The 16,772-nt window shown below is 42.9% G+C and overlaps 1 protein-coding gene across 2 annotated transcripts in view; it reads right to left on the reverse strand.

Annotated features, from left to right (window-relative positions):
- The window catches only part of sdk2b (sidekick cell adhesion molecule 2b), a 264,508-nt gene that overhangs the window by 119,123 nt on the left and 128,613 nt on the right, over positions 1 to 16,772 (reverse strand). For both annotated transcript variants that reach the window (XM_058406243.1, XM_058406244.1), the window contains one exon: positions 1,217 to 1,376. In XM_058406243.1, the coding sequence (XP_058262226.1) occupies positions 1,217 to 1,376 (160 nt within the window). The remainder of the gene's footprint in view (positions 1 to 1,216; positions 1,377 to 16,772) is intronic.

Here is a 16,772-nt window from a genome sequence, read left to right on the forward strand (position 1 = left end):
ACTGGTTCAGGAAACTTGAAGATTTTTCTGAGGAGGTGTTCATTGGAGGAGTGAAATACAGCTTCTCAAAAATGAGAAAAATGTGTCTATTAAACTATCTGACTGGAACAGCTAAACTGGCACTGTGGAAAACACGGAGGAATAAAGGCCTGAAACTCACCACCTTAGACTCTGTAGTGATGTTAAAGTGACTAGTAGCGGCAAGGCTAAAGATTGAATTTGCCTTTTACAGGTTGACGAATAATGTGTTGGGTTTTTGTGATGTCTGGTGTGTCAGTGATGCTATATGTAATGTTCATGATGATGAGCTTATTTTAAATTTCTAAATTTCTCTCCCCCCCATTCCCCACCCACCCACCCAACCACCCAAAAGTATTCGTAGCATTTTAGTACTGCTGCAAATGTTAATTATTTATTATGTTAAAAGTTTGTTTTTTATTATGTGTGCTTTTTTTTTGTTTGGGTATATTTGTTTTTGTTTTTGTTTAGTCTGTTTTTTTGATGAAGTGTAAATAAAGGTCTTTTTAAATCTCAAATCTCTCTCTCTCTCTCTCTCTCTCTCTCTGTCTGTCTCTCTTCTCCTATCTAGAAGCACATTAATGACCTTATTTAATATGCACTGGAGCTAATGTGGGAGAGGTCATGAGTGTGGAGTGTCATCACATGGTGCTGAGGAGGCGTGATGTCATCAGATAGCACAGCTGGAGGACAGGTGTGATGTGCTGGCTGGTGTTCAGGGACAAACGGGAGACAGACAAGGATTGATCTGACTCGTTTACAAAAGTCTCCTTCAGGCATGTCTCGCTCTCACTCTCTCTCTCTCTCTCTCTCTCTCTCTCTCTCTCTCTCTGTCTCTCTCTCTTTGACACACACACACACACACTCATCGATTATCAGGAGGGTACAAGGGAGGACATGGTTTTAAATGCCATCCATCACTTTCTGACTCTCTCAAAGACACACTTTCAGCATCATTAGCATACAGCTCATTAGCAAATATCTCATTTGCATATATAGCTTGCTGACCAGCCCATACACCAATCCCCCATCCCCCCCCCATTTCAGTACACTTCGTTTCCTGTTTAAATGACAAATAAAGGATTTCAATCTTTTGTCATCTATCACTGGGTAGGAAACTTAAGATAAGCAAACACTAGTGAGAGGAAACAACGCTCACAGTTACACTCACACTCACACACACACACACACACAATACCTGTACTCCAAGGAGAACGGCATGAGCTCAGTGGTGTTGTGAATCCATCTGAACTCGAGTGGCCAGCTACCTTCTGCCATGCAGGTGAGGACCAACCGGTTCCCCTCCAGGTGGAGCTGAGAACGCACCGGTTCTGTCTTAAAGTACGGGGGAACGTCATCTACACAGAGACAGAGAGAGAGAAATGACGTGAAATCAATGTTTAAAAACCAAATGTCCCGGAATCTGATTTTACATGAATTAATTGTCATGTGTGCTTGCTGTCGTGATCTGAGAGTGAAATCACAGCAGGGTTTCAGCTTCATTCACTGCTCAGAGCTCAGAGGTCAGTGTGTGGAGCAGGAGAGGGACACTGTTCCTCACTGACATTGTACAAGGTCAGGATAAAATCAGACATTACACCATACACACACACACACACACACAGCATGTTCAGGTCTCGCAGATCTAATCCAGTGTTAGATTGATTTTACTGGAGTTCAGGCACCTGTTTAATATTTTATAGCCTCTCTCCCGGGGCCGCATCTGTCTCCATATTTTATTCCTTAAACTGAAAATGTCCAGCTATTATTCACCTGCTTCCATCTGAATACATCTACTGCCTGGGTCCAGAACCTCCACCAATCACAATCCTCCAAATAATCAATAATTGCTGTGGTGAAATACAAATGTTGATGGGTAAATTAAACCTGTTCACACTCACAGTTTCAGTTAATTAATTAAATAAAATTTCACGACTCTGTGGGTTTTAATTAAATAAACATCACATGAATAAATGTGGAATAAATTAATTACAGAATAAAACATGATTGCAGAGTTCAGTTCTAATCACACAGTGAAATTCACATCACTGATGAGAGAGAGAGAGAGAGAGAGAGAGAAAGGGGTGGGAGAGAGGAAGAGAGTGGGGGAGAGGAGGGGAAAGAGTGAAATGGAAAGAAAAAATAGTGAGAATTTCTCTTTTAATGACTGCTTTAATGACTGTGTGTGTGTGTGTTTTCAGCCCTAATCCCTCATTCCCTCATTAATGAGCTTCCATTCATGCCAGTTTTCTATCAGTGAAAGGAGTGAAGGTGAAAAGAGGAGAGGAAGAAAGAGTAGAGTGATGGAGAGAGTCGCTGCTGTTCTGTAGAGTGACATCAGACTCATACTTTAATGTCACATTCACACAGCTGACACACAACACAATCATCTGAAGGACACACAATACCGAAAGTGACCGCTAACAGTGGTGTCGTTGTTGTAGACACTGGACACTGATGGGACCGATGTGTGTCTGAAATCAAGCGATTTAACATGCTAACTATGCTAGCTAACTGAGTAGATGAAGTGTGTCATCACTATTTAAATATTCATGAAGTGAAAGAACAGATACAGCATTTAAATATGACATACATTTTAACCATTTCTAGCTACATTTAACATTAATAGCATCTATAAACACTCACTCCCTCATCAGACGCTCTCTGACACTGGAGACTCCTTCCACACATCACACACACACACACACGTTTCTCCTCACAGGAAATAAGCTGTTACATGTTATTTAATCAGTGTATTATCAGTGGAGTGTGTGCTGTACACGTCACTGTGAAGGAGCTGTTACTATGGAAACGATAAGGTATCAGAGCGAGTCATTTATATAAAGCTGCACTACAGTCAGAGCTGCTGTTAGATAGAATTAATCACCACCTGATCCACCAATCAGAGTCCAGAACTCAGCAGCAGCAGTGTGTGTGTGTGTGTGTGTGTGTGTGTGTGTGTGAGGTATGAGTAAGTGTGTGATATAACAGTCCACAGCGGTGAGAGAGGTGAGGATAAGGATGGTATTGAATAGACACGAGTGTTGGATCTGTCTTTAGAGCGTCTTTACTATGGTGCTACATCTGTGAGCATGACAGGAAGATAGCGTCATTTCAGAGAGACTCCAATTTAGCGTCTGCTGTCACAAAGATGCCTCAATCGTCCAGTTCTAATTTGGTGTAAGTGCTTCTTTAACATGACCACTTCGTCTCGCTCTGTGGAGAATGTCAGAGATATTCAGAGAGAGACATCAGCGTGACGTGCACCATTTATGTCTCAACAACACTGTCCACTAACAGGAACGTCTCAACAACACTGTCCACTAACAGGAACATCTCAACAACACTGTCCACTAACAGGAACGTCTCAACAACACTGTCCACTAACAGGAACATCTCAACAACACTGTCCACTAACAGGAACGTCTCAACAACACTGTCCACTAACAGGAACAATATCACAACACTGTCCACTAACAGGAACATCTCAACAACACTGTCCACTAACAGGAACAATATCACAACACTGTCCACTAACAGGAACATCTCAACAACACTGTCCACTAACAGGAACAATATCACAACACTGTCCACTAACAGGAACAATATCACAACACTGTCCACTAACAGGAACAATATCACAACACTGTCCACTAACAGGAACAATATCACAACACTGTCCACTAACAGGAACGTCTCAACAACACTGTCCACTAACAGGAACAATATCACAACACTGTCCACTAACAGGAACAATATCACAACACTGTCCACTAACAGGAACGTCTCAACAACACTGTCCACTAACAGGAACATCTCAACAACACTGTCCACTAACAGGAACGTCTCAACAACACTGTCCACTAACAGGAACAATATCACAACACTGTCCACTAACAGGAACATCTCAACAACACTGTCCACTAACAGGAACAATATCACAACACTGTCCACTAACAGGAACAATATCACAACACTGTCCACTAACAGGAACATCTCAACAACACTGTCCACTAACAGGAACAATATCACAACACTGTCCACTAACAGGAACATCTCAACAACACTGTCCACTAACAGGAACAATATCACAACACTGTCCACTAACAGGAACAATATCACAACACTGTCCACTAACAGGAACAATATCACAACACTGTCCACTAACAGGAACAATATCACAACACTGTCCACTAACAGGAACAATATCACAACACTGTCCACTAACAGGAACATCTCAACAACACTGTCCACTAACAGGAACAATATCACAACACTGTCCACTAACAGGAACAATATCACAACACTGTCCACTAACAGGAACAATATCACAACACTGTCCACTAACAGGAACGTCTCAACAACACTGTCCACTAACAGGAACGTCTCAACAACACTGTCCACTAACAGGAACAATATCACCACACTGTCCACTAACAGGAACAATATCACAACACTGTCCACTAACAGGAACATCTCAACAACACTGTCCACTAACAGGAACAATATCACAACACTGTCCACTAACAGGAACGTCTCAACAACACTGTCCACTAACAGGAACGTCTCAACAACACTGTCCACTAACAGGAACAATATCACAACACTGTCCACTAACAGGAACATCTCAACAACACTGTCCACTAACAGGAACAATATCACAACACTGTCCACTAACAGGAACAATATCACAACACTGTCCACTAACAGGAACGTCTCAACAACACTGTCCACTAACAGGAACAATATCACAACACTGTCCACTAACAGGAACGTCTCAACAACACTGTCCACTAACAGGAACAATATCACAACACTGTCCACTAACAGGAACAATATCACAACACTGTCCACTAACAGGAACATCTCAACAACACTGTCCACTAACAGGAACGTCTCAACAACACTGTCCACTAACAGGAACGTCTCAACAACACTGTCCACTAACAGGAATGTCTCAACAACACTGTCCACTAACAGGAACAATATCACAACACTGTCCACTAACAGGAACAATATCACAACACTGTCCACTAACAGGAACAATATCACAACACTGTCCACTAACAGGAACGTCTCAACAACACTGTCCACTAACAGGAACGTCTCAACAACACTGTCCACTAACAGGAACAATATCACAACACTGTCCACTAACAGGAACAATATCACAACACTGTCCACTAACAGGAACAATATCACAACACTGTCCACTAACAGGAACAATATCACAACACTGTCCACTAACAGGAACGTCTCAACAACACTGTCCACTAACAGGAACAATATCACAACACTGTCCACTAACAGGAACGTCTCAACAACACTGTCCACTAACAGGAACGTCTCAACAACACTGTCCACTAACAGGAACAATATCACAACACTGTCCACTAACAGGAACAATATCACAACACTGTCCACTAACAGGAACGTCTCAACAACACTGTCCACTAACAGGAACAATATCACAACACTGTCCACTAACAGGAATGTCTCAACAACACTGTCCACTAACAGGAACAATATCACAACACTGTCCACTAACAGGAACGTCTCAACAACACTGTCCACTAACAGGAACGTCTCAACAACACTGTCCACTAACAGGAACAATATCACAACACTGTCCACTAACAGGAACAATATCACAACACTGTCCACTAACAGGAACAATATCACAACACTGTCCACTAACAGGAACGTCTCAACAACACTGTCCACTAACAGGAACAATATCACAACACTGTCCACTAACAGGAATGTCTCAACAACACTGTCCACTAACAGGAACAATATCAGAACACTGTCCACTAACAGGAACGTCTCAACAACACTGTCCACTAACAGGAACGTCTCAACAACACTGTCCACTAACAGGAACAATATCACAACACTGTCCACTAACAGGAACAATATCACAACACTGTCCACTAACAGGAACAATATCACAACACTGTCCACTAACAGGAACGTCTCAACAACACTGTCCACTAACAGGAACAATATCACAACACTGTCCACTAACAGGAACGTCTCAACAACACTGTCCACTAACAGGAACAATATCACAACACTGTCCACTAACAGGAACATCTCAACAACACTGTCCACTAACAGGAACAATATCACAACACTGTCCACTAACAGGAACAATATCACAACACTGTCCACTAACAGGAACAATATCACAACACTGTCCACTAACAGGAACATCTCAACAACACTGTCCACTAACAGGAACGTCTCAACAACACTGTCCACTAACAGGAACAATATCACAACACTGTCCACTAACAGGAACATCTCAACAACACTGTCCACTAACAGGAACAATATCACAACACTGTCCACTAACAGGAACAATATCACAACACTGTCCACTAACAGGAACATCTCAACAACACTGTCCACTAACAGGAACAATATCACAACACTGTCCACTAACAGGAACATCTCAACAACACTGTCCACTAACAGGAACAATATCACAACACTGTCCACTAACAGGAACAATATCACAACACTGTCCACTAACAGGAACAATATCACAACACTGTCCACTAACAGGAACAATATCACAACACTGTCCACTAACAGGAACAATATCACAACACTGTCCACTAACAGGAACATCTCAACAACACTGTCCACTAACAGGAACAATATCACAACACTGTCCACTAACAGGAACAATATCACAACACTGTCCACTAACAGGAACAATATCACAACACTGTCCACTAACAGGAACGTCTCAACAACACTGTCCACTAACAGGAACAATATCACCACACTGTCCACTAACAGGAACAATATCACAACACTGTCCACTAACAGGAACATCTCAACAACACTGTCCACTAACAGGAACAATATCACAACACTGTCCACTAACAGGAACAATATCACAACACTGTCCACTAACAGGAACAATATCACAACACTGTCCACTAACAGGAACGTCTCAACAACACTGTCCACTAACAGGAACAATATCACAACACTGTCCACTAACAGGAACAATATCACAACACTGTCCACTAACAGGAACAATATCACAACACTGTCCACTAACAGGAACAATATCACAACACTGTCCACTAACAGGAACGTCTCAACAACACTGTCCACTAACAGGAACAATATCACCACACTGTCCACTAACAGGAACAATATCACAACACTGTCCACTAACAGGAACATCTCAACAACACTGTCCACTAACAGGAACAATATCACAACACTGTCCACTAACAGGAACAATATCACAACACTGTCCACTAACAGGAACAATATCACAACACTGTCCACTAACAGGAACGTCTCAACAACACTGTCCACTAACAGGAACAATATCACAACACTGTCCACTAACAGGAACAATATCACAACACTGTCCACTAACAGGAACAATATCACAACACTGTCCACTAACAGGAACGTCTCAACAACACTGTCCACTAACAGGAACAATATCACCACACTGTCCACTAACAGGAACAATATCACAACACTGTCCACTAACAGGAACATCTCAACAACACTGTCCACTAACAGGAACAATATCACAACACTGTCCACTAACAGGAACGTCTCAACAACACTGTCCACTAACAGGAACGTCTCAACAACACTGTCCACTAACAGGAACAATATCACAACACTGTCCACTAACAGGAACATCTCAACAACACTGTCCACTAACAGGAACAATATCACAACACTGTCCACTAACAGGAACAATATCACAACACTGTCCACTAACAGGAACGTCTCAACAACACTGTCCACTAACAGGAACAATATCACAACACTGTCCACTAACAGGAACGTCTCAACAACACTGTCCACTAACAGGAACAATATCACAACACTGTCCACTAACAGGAACAATATCACAACACTGTCCACTAACAGGAACATCTCAACAACACTGTCCACTAACAGGAACGTCTCAACAACACTGTCCACTAACAGGAACGTCTCAACAACACTGTCCACTAACAGGAATGTCTCAACAACACTGTCCACTAACAGGAACAATATCACAACACTGTCCACTAACAGGAACAATATCACAACACTGTCCACTAACAGGAACAATATCACAACACTGTCCACTAACAGGAACGTCTCAACAACACTGTCCACTAACAGGAACGTCTCAACAACACTGTCCACTAACAGGAACAATATCACAACACTGTCCACTAACAGGAACAATATCACAACACTGTCCACTAACAGGAACAATATCACAACACTGTCCACTAACAGGAACAATATCACAACACTGTCCACTAACAGGAACGTCTCAACAACACTGTCCACTAACAGGAACAATATCACAACACTGTCCACTAACAGGAACGTCTCAACAACACTGTCCACTAACAGGAACGTCTCAACAACACTGTCCACTAACAGGAACAATATCACAACACTGTCCACTAACAGGAACAATATCACAACACTGTCCACTAACAGGAACAATATCACAACACTGTCCACTAACAGGAACGTCTCAACAACACTGTCCACTAACAGGAACAATATCACAACACTGTCCACTAACAGGAATGTCTCAACAACACTGTCCACTAACAGGAACAATATCACAACACTGTCCACTAACAGGAACGTCTCAACAACACTGTCCACTAACAGGAACGTCTCAACAACACTGTCCACTAACAGGAACAATATCACAACACTGTCCACTAACAGGAACAATATCACAACACTGTCCACTAACAGGAACAATATCACAACACTGTCCACTAACAGGAACGTCTCAACAACACTGTCCACTAACAGGAACAATATCACAACACTGTCCACTAACAGGAATGTCTCAACAACACTGTCCACTAACAGGAACAATATCAGAACACTGTCCACTAACAGGAACGTCTCAACAACACTGTCCACTAACAGGAACGTCTCAACAACACTGTCCACTAACAGGAACAATATCACAACACTGTCCACTAACAGGAACAATATCACAACACTGTCCACTAACAGGAACAATATCACAACACTGTCCACTAACAGGAACGTCTCAACAACACTGTCCACTAACAGGAACAATATCACAACACTGTCCACTAACAGGAACGTCTCAACAACACTGTCCACTAACAGGAACAATATCACAACACTGTCCACTAACAGGAACATCTCAACAACACTGTCCACTAACAGGAACAATATCACAACACTGTCCACTAACAGGAACAATATCACAACACTGTCCACTAACAGGAACAATATCACAACACTGTCCACTAACAGGAACAATATCACAACACTGTCCACTAACAGGAACGTCTCAACAACACTGTCCACTAACAGGAACAATATCACAACACTGTCCACTAACAGGAACATCTCAACAACACTGTCCACTAACAGGAACAATATCACAACACTGTCCACTAACAGGAACAATATCACAACACTGTCCACTAACAGGAACGTCTCAACAACACTGTCCACTAACAGGAACAATATCACAACACTGTCCACTAACAGGAATGTCTCAACAACACTGTCCACTAACAGGAACAATATCACAACACTGTCCACTAACAGGAACAATATCACCACACTGTCCACTAACAGGAACGTCTCAACAACACTGTCCACTAACAGGAACAATATCACAACACTGTCCACTAACAGGAATGTCTCAACAACACTGTCCACTAACAGGAACAATATCACAACACTGTCCACTAACAGGAACAATATCACAACACTGTCCACTAACAGGAACGTCTCAACAACACTGTCCACTAACAGGAACGTCTCAACAACACTGTCCACTAACAGGAACAATATCACCACACTGTCCACTAACAGGAACAATATCACAACACTGTCCACTAACAGGAACGTCTCAACAACACTGTCCACTAACAGGAACAATATCACAACACTGTCCACTAACAGGAACAATATCACAACACTGTCCACTAACAGGAACAATATCACAACACTGTCCACTAACAGGAACAATATCACAACACTGTCCACTAACAGGAACAATATCACAACACTGTCCACTAACAGGAACGTCTCAACAACACTGTCCACTAACAGGAACGTCTCAACAACACTGTCCACTAACAGGAACAATATCACAACACTGTCCACTAACAGGAACAATATCACAACACTGTCCACTAACAGGAACGTCTCAACAACACTGTCCACTAACAGGAACAATATCACAACACTGTCCACTAACAGGAACAATATCACAACACTGTCCACTAACAGGAACATCTCAACAACACTGTCCACTAACAGGAACGTCTCAACAACACTGTCCACTAACAGGAACAATATCACAACACTGTCCACTAACAGGAACAATATCACAACACTGTCCACTAACAGGAACAATATCACAACACTGTCCACTAACAGGAACGTCTCAACAACACTGTCCACTAACAGGAACGTCTCAACAACACTGTCCACTAACAGGAACAATATCACAACACTGTCCACTAACAGGAACAATACCACAACACTGTCCACTAACAGGAACATCTCAACAACACTGTCCACTAACAGGAACGTCTCAACAACACTGTCCACTAACAGGAACATCTCAACAACACTGTCCACTAACAGGAACAATATCACCACACTGTCCACTAACAGGAACAATATCACAACACTGTCCACTAACAGGAACGTCTCAACAACACTGTCCACTAACAGGAACAATATCACAACACTGTCCACTAACAGGAACGTCTCAACAACACTGTCCACTAACAGGAACAATATCACAACACTGTCCACTAACAGGAACAATATCACAACACTGTCCACTAACAGGAACATCTCAACAACACTGTCCACTAACAGGAACGTCTCAACAACACTGTCCACTAACAGGAACAATATCACAACACTGTCCACTAACAGGAACAATATCACAACACTGTCCACTAACAGGAACAATATCACAACACTGTCCACTAACAGGAACGTCTCAACAACACTGTCCACTAACAGGAACGTCTCAACAACACTGTCCACTAACAGGAACAATATCACAACACTGTCCACTAACAGGAACAATATCACAACACTGTCCACTAACAGGAACATCTCAACAACACTGTCCACTAACAGGAACGTCTCAACAACACTGTCCACTAACAGGAACAATATCACAACACTGTCCACTAACAGGAACAATATCACAACACTGTCCACTAACAGGAACATCTCAACAACACTGTCCACTAACAGGAACAATATCACAACACTGTCCACTAACAGGAACGTCTCAACAACACTGTCCACTAACAGGAACGTCTCAACAACACTGTCCACTAACAGGAACAATATCACAACACTGTCCACTAACAGGAACAATATCACAACACTGTCCACTAACAGGAACAATATCACAACACTGTCCACTAACAGGAACGTCTCAACAACACTGTCCACTAACAGGAACGTCTCAACAACACTGTCCACTAACAGGAACGTCTCAACAACACTGTCCACTAACAGGAACAATATCACAACACTGTCCACTAACAGGAACGTCTCAACAACACTGTCCACTAACAGGAACAATATCACAACACTGTCCACTAACAGGAACAATATCACAACACTGTCCACTAACAGGAACGTCTCAACAACACTGTCCACTAACAGGAACGTCTCAACAACACTGTCCACTAACAGGAACGTCTCAACAACACTGTCCACTAACAGGAACAATATCACAACACTGTCCACTAACAGGAACGTCTCAACAACACTGTCCACTAACAGGAACAATATCACAACACTGTCCACTAACAGGAACAATATCACAACACTGTCCACTAACAGGAACAATATCACAACACTGTCCACTAACAGGAACGTCTCAACAACACTGTCCACTAACAGGAACGTCTCAACAACACTGTCCACTAACAGGAACGTCTCAACAACACTGTCCACTAACAGGAACAATATCACAACACTGTCCACTAACAGGAACGTCTCAACAACACTGTCCACTAACAGGAACAATATCAGAACACTGTCCACTAACAGGAACAATATCACAACACTGTCCACTAACAGGAACGTCTCAACAACACTGTCCACTAACAGGAACGTCTCAACAACACTGTCCACTAACAGGAACGTCTCAACAACACTGTCCACTAACAGGAACGTCTCAACAACACTGTCCACTAACAGGAACGTCTCAACAACACTGTCCACTAACAGGAACGTCTCAACAACACTGTCCACTAACAGGAACAATATCACAACACTGTCCACTAACAGGAACAATATCACAACACTGTCCACTAACAGGAACAATATCACAACACTGTCCACTAACAGGAACAATATCACAACACTGTCCACTAACAGGAACGTCTCAACAACACTGTCCACTAACAGGAACGTCTCAACAACACTGTCCACTAACAGGAACGTCTCAACAACACTGTCCACTAACAGGAACGTCTCAACAACACTGTCCACTAACAGGAACAATATCACAACACTGTCCACTAACAGGAACAATATCACAACACTGTCCACTAACAGGAACAATATCACAACACTGTCCACTAACAGGAACAATATCACAACACTGTCCACTAACAGGAACGTCTCAACAACACTGTCCACTAACAGGAACAATATCACAACACTGTCCACTAACAGGAACAATATCACAACACTGTCCACTAACAGGAACGTCTCAACAACACTGTCCACTAACAGGAACGTCTCAACAACACTGTCCACTAACAGGAACAATATCACAACACTGTCCACTAACAGGAACGTCTCAACAACACTGTCCACTAACAGGAATGTCTCAACAACACTGTCCACTAACAGGAACAAGATCACAACACTGTCCACTAACAGGAACAATATCACAACACTGTCCACTAACAGGAACAATATCACAACACTGTCCACTAACAGGAACGTCTCAACAACACTGTCCACTAACAGGAATGTCTCAACAACACTGTCCACTAACAGGAACAAGATCACAACACTGTCCACTAACAGGAACAATATCACAACACTGTCCACTAACAGGAACAATATCACAACACTGTCCACTAACAGGAACGTCTCAACAACACTGTCCACTAACAGGAACGTCTCAACAACACTGTCCACTAACAGGAACAATATCACAACACTGTCCACTAACAGGAACAATATCACAACACTGTCCACTAACAGGAACGTCTCAACAACACTGTCCACTAACAGGAACAATATCACAACACTGTCCACTAACAGGAACAATATCACAACACTGTCCACTAACAGGAACAATATCACAACACTGTCCACTAACAGGAATGTCTCAACAACACTGTCCACTAACAGGAACAAGATCACAACACTGTCCACTAACAGGAACAATATCACAACACTGTCCACTAACAGGAACAATATCACAACACTGTCCACTAACAGGAACGTCTCAACAACACTGTCCACTAACAGGAATGTCTCAACAACACTGTCCACTAACAGGAACAAGATCACAACACTGTCCACTAACAGGAACAATATCACAACACTGTCCACTAACAGGAACAATATCACAACACTGTCCACTAACAGGAATGTCTCAACAACACTGTCCACTAACAGGAACAAGATCACAACACTGTCCACTAACAGGAACAATATCACAACACTGTCCACTAACAGGAACAATATCACAACACTGTCCACTAACAGGAACGTCTCAACAACACTGTCCACTAACAGGAACGTCTCAACAACACTGTCCACTAACAGGAACAATATCACAACACTGTCCACTAACAGGAACGTCTCAACAACACTGTCCACTAACAGGAACGTCTCAACAACACTGTCCACTAACAGGAACAATATCACAACACTGTCCACTAACAGGAACAATATCACAACACTGTCCACTAACAGGAACAATATCACAACACTGTCCACTAACAGGAACAATATCACAACACTGTCCACTAACAGGAACATCTCAACAACACTTTCCACTAACAGGAACGTCTCAACAACACTGTCCACTAACAGGAACAATATCACAACACTGTCCACTAACAGGAACAATATCACAACACTGTCCACTAACAGGAACAATATCACAACACTGTCCACTAACAGGAACAATATCACAACACTGTCCACTAACAGGAACATCTCAACAACACTGTCCACTAACAGGAACATCTCAACAACACTGTCCACTAACAGGAACAATATCACAACACTGTCCACTAACAGGAACGTCTCAACAACACTGTCCACTAACAGGAACAATATCACAACACTGTCCACTAACAGGAACATCTCAACAACACTGTCCACTAACAGGAACGTCTCAACAACACTGTCCACTAACAGGAACAATATCACAACACTGTCCACTAACAGGAACGTCTCAACAACACTGTCCACTAACAGGAACAATATCACAACACTGTCCACTAACAGGAACAATATCACAACACTGTCCACTAACAGGAACAATATCACAACACTGTCCACTAACAGGAACAATATCACAACACTGTCCACTAACAGGAACAATATCACAACACTGTCCACTAACAGGAACAATATCACAACACTGTCCACTAACAGGAACGTCTCAACAACACTGTCCACTAACAGGAACAATATCACAACACTGTCCACTAACAGGAACGTCTCAACAACACTGTCCACTAACAGGAACGTCTCAACAACACTGTCCACTAACAGGAACAATATCACAACACTGTCCACTAACAGGAACGTCTCAACAACACTGTCCACTAACAGTCTCTGTCTCTGTGTTTGTGTGTCTGTCTATCTGTGTGTGTGTGTGTCTTTCTCTGTGTTTGTGTGTGTCTGTCTCTGTGTCTGTGTGTGTGTCTGTCTGTCTGTCTGTGTTTGTGTGTGTGTCTGTATGTTTGTGTGTGTGTCTGTCTCTGTGTTTGTGTGTGTGTGTCTGTCTGTCTCTGTGTTTGTGTGTGTGTGTGTCTGTCTGTCTGTGTGTGTGTGTGTGTGTCTGTCTCTGTGTGTGTGTGTGTCTGTGTTTGTGTGTTTCTGTCTGTCTCTGTGTGTGTGTGTGTGTGTCTGTGTTTGTGTGTGTCTGTCTGTCTCTGTGTGTGTCTGTCTGTCTCTGTGTTTGTGTGTGTCTGTCTGTCTCTGTGTTTGTGTGTGTGTGTCTGTCTCTGTGTGTGTGTGTGTGTGTGTCTGTCTGTCTGTGTTTGTGTGTGTGTGTCTGTCTGTCTCTGTGTTTGTGTGTGTGTCTGTCTCTGTGTTTGTGTGTGTGTGTGTGTCTGTCTGTCTCTGTGTTTGTGTGTGTGTGTCTGTCTGTCTCTGTGTTTGTGTGTGTGTGTCTGTCTGTGTTTGTGTGTGTGTCTGTATGTGTTTGTGTGTGTGTCTGTATGTGTTTGTGTGTGTGTCTGTCTCTGTGTTTGTGTGTGTGTCTGTCTGTCTGTGTTTGTGTGTGTGTCTGTCTCTGTGTTTGTGTGTGTGTCTGTCTGTCTGTGTTTGTGTGTGTGTCTGTCTCTGTGTTTGTGTGTGTGTCTGTATGTGTTTGTGTGTGTCTGTCTGTCTCTGTGTTTGTGTTTGTGTGTGTGTCTGTCTCTGTGTTTGTGTGTGTGTCTGTCTGTCTGTGTTTGTGTGTGTGTCTGTCTCTGTGTTTGTGTGTGTGTCTGTATGTGTTTGTGTGTGTCTGTCTGTCTCTGTGTTTGTGTTTGTGTGTGTGTGTGTATGTCTGTCTGTGTGTTTGTGTGTGTGTGTGTCTGTCTGTCTGTCTGTCTCTGTGTTTGTGTGTGTGTGTGTGTGTGTGTCTGTCTGTCTCTGTGTTTGTGTGTGTGTGTCTGTCTGTCTCTGTGTTTGTGTGTGTGTGTGTGTGTGTGTGTCTGTCTGTCTCTGTGTTTGTGTGTGTGTGTCTGTCTGTCTGTCTCTGTGTTTGTGTGTGTGTGTGTCTGTCTGTCTCTGTGTTTGTGTGTGTGTGTCTGTCTGTCTGTCTCTGTGTTTGTGTGTGTGTGTGTGTCTGTCTGTCTCTGTGTTTGTGTGTGTGTGTGTCTGTCTGTCTCTGTGTTTGTGTGTGTGTGTGTCTGTCTGTCTCTGTGTTTGTGTGTGTGTCTGTCTGTCTGTCTGTCTCTGTGTTTGTGTGTGTGTGTGTGTGTCTGTCTGTCTCTGTGTTTGTGTGTGTGTGTGTCTGTCTGTCTGTCTCTGTGTTTGTGTGTGTGTGTGTGTCTGTCTGTCTCTGTGTTTGTGTGTGTGTGTGTGTGTGTGTGTCTGTCTGTCTCTGTGTTTGTGTGTGTGTGTGTGTCTGTCTGTCTGTCTCTGTGCTTGTCTGTGTGTGTGTGTGTCTGTCTGTCTCTGTGTTTGTGTGTGTGTGTGTCTGTCTGTCTCTGTGTTTGTGTGTGTGTGTGTCTGTCTGTCTCTGTGTTTGTGTGTGTGTGTCTGTCTGTCTCACCTACCCACAACCACCCACCCACCCACATACACACACCCACCCACATACACACACACACATACACACACACACACTCTCTCTCACCCACAACCACCCACCCACACACATACACACACACACACACTCTCTCACCCACAACCACCCACCCACATACACACACACCCACATACACACACACACACACCCACACACACACACTCTCTCACCCACAACCACCCACCCACATACACACACACACACCCACATACAC

Source organism: Hemibagrus wyckioides, linkage group LG13 (genome assembly GCF_019097595.1).
Source record: "Hemibagrus wyckioides isolate EC202008001 linkage group LG13, SWU_Hwy_1.0, whole genome shotgun sequence".
Classification (NCBI taxonomy): Eukaryota; Metazoa; Chordata; class Actinopteri; order Siluriformes; family Bagridae; genus Hemibagrus; species Hemibagrus wyckioides.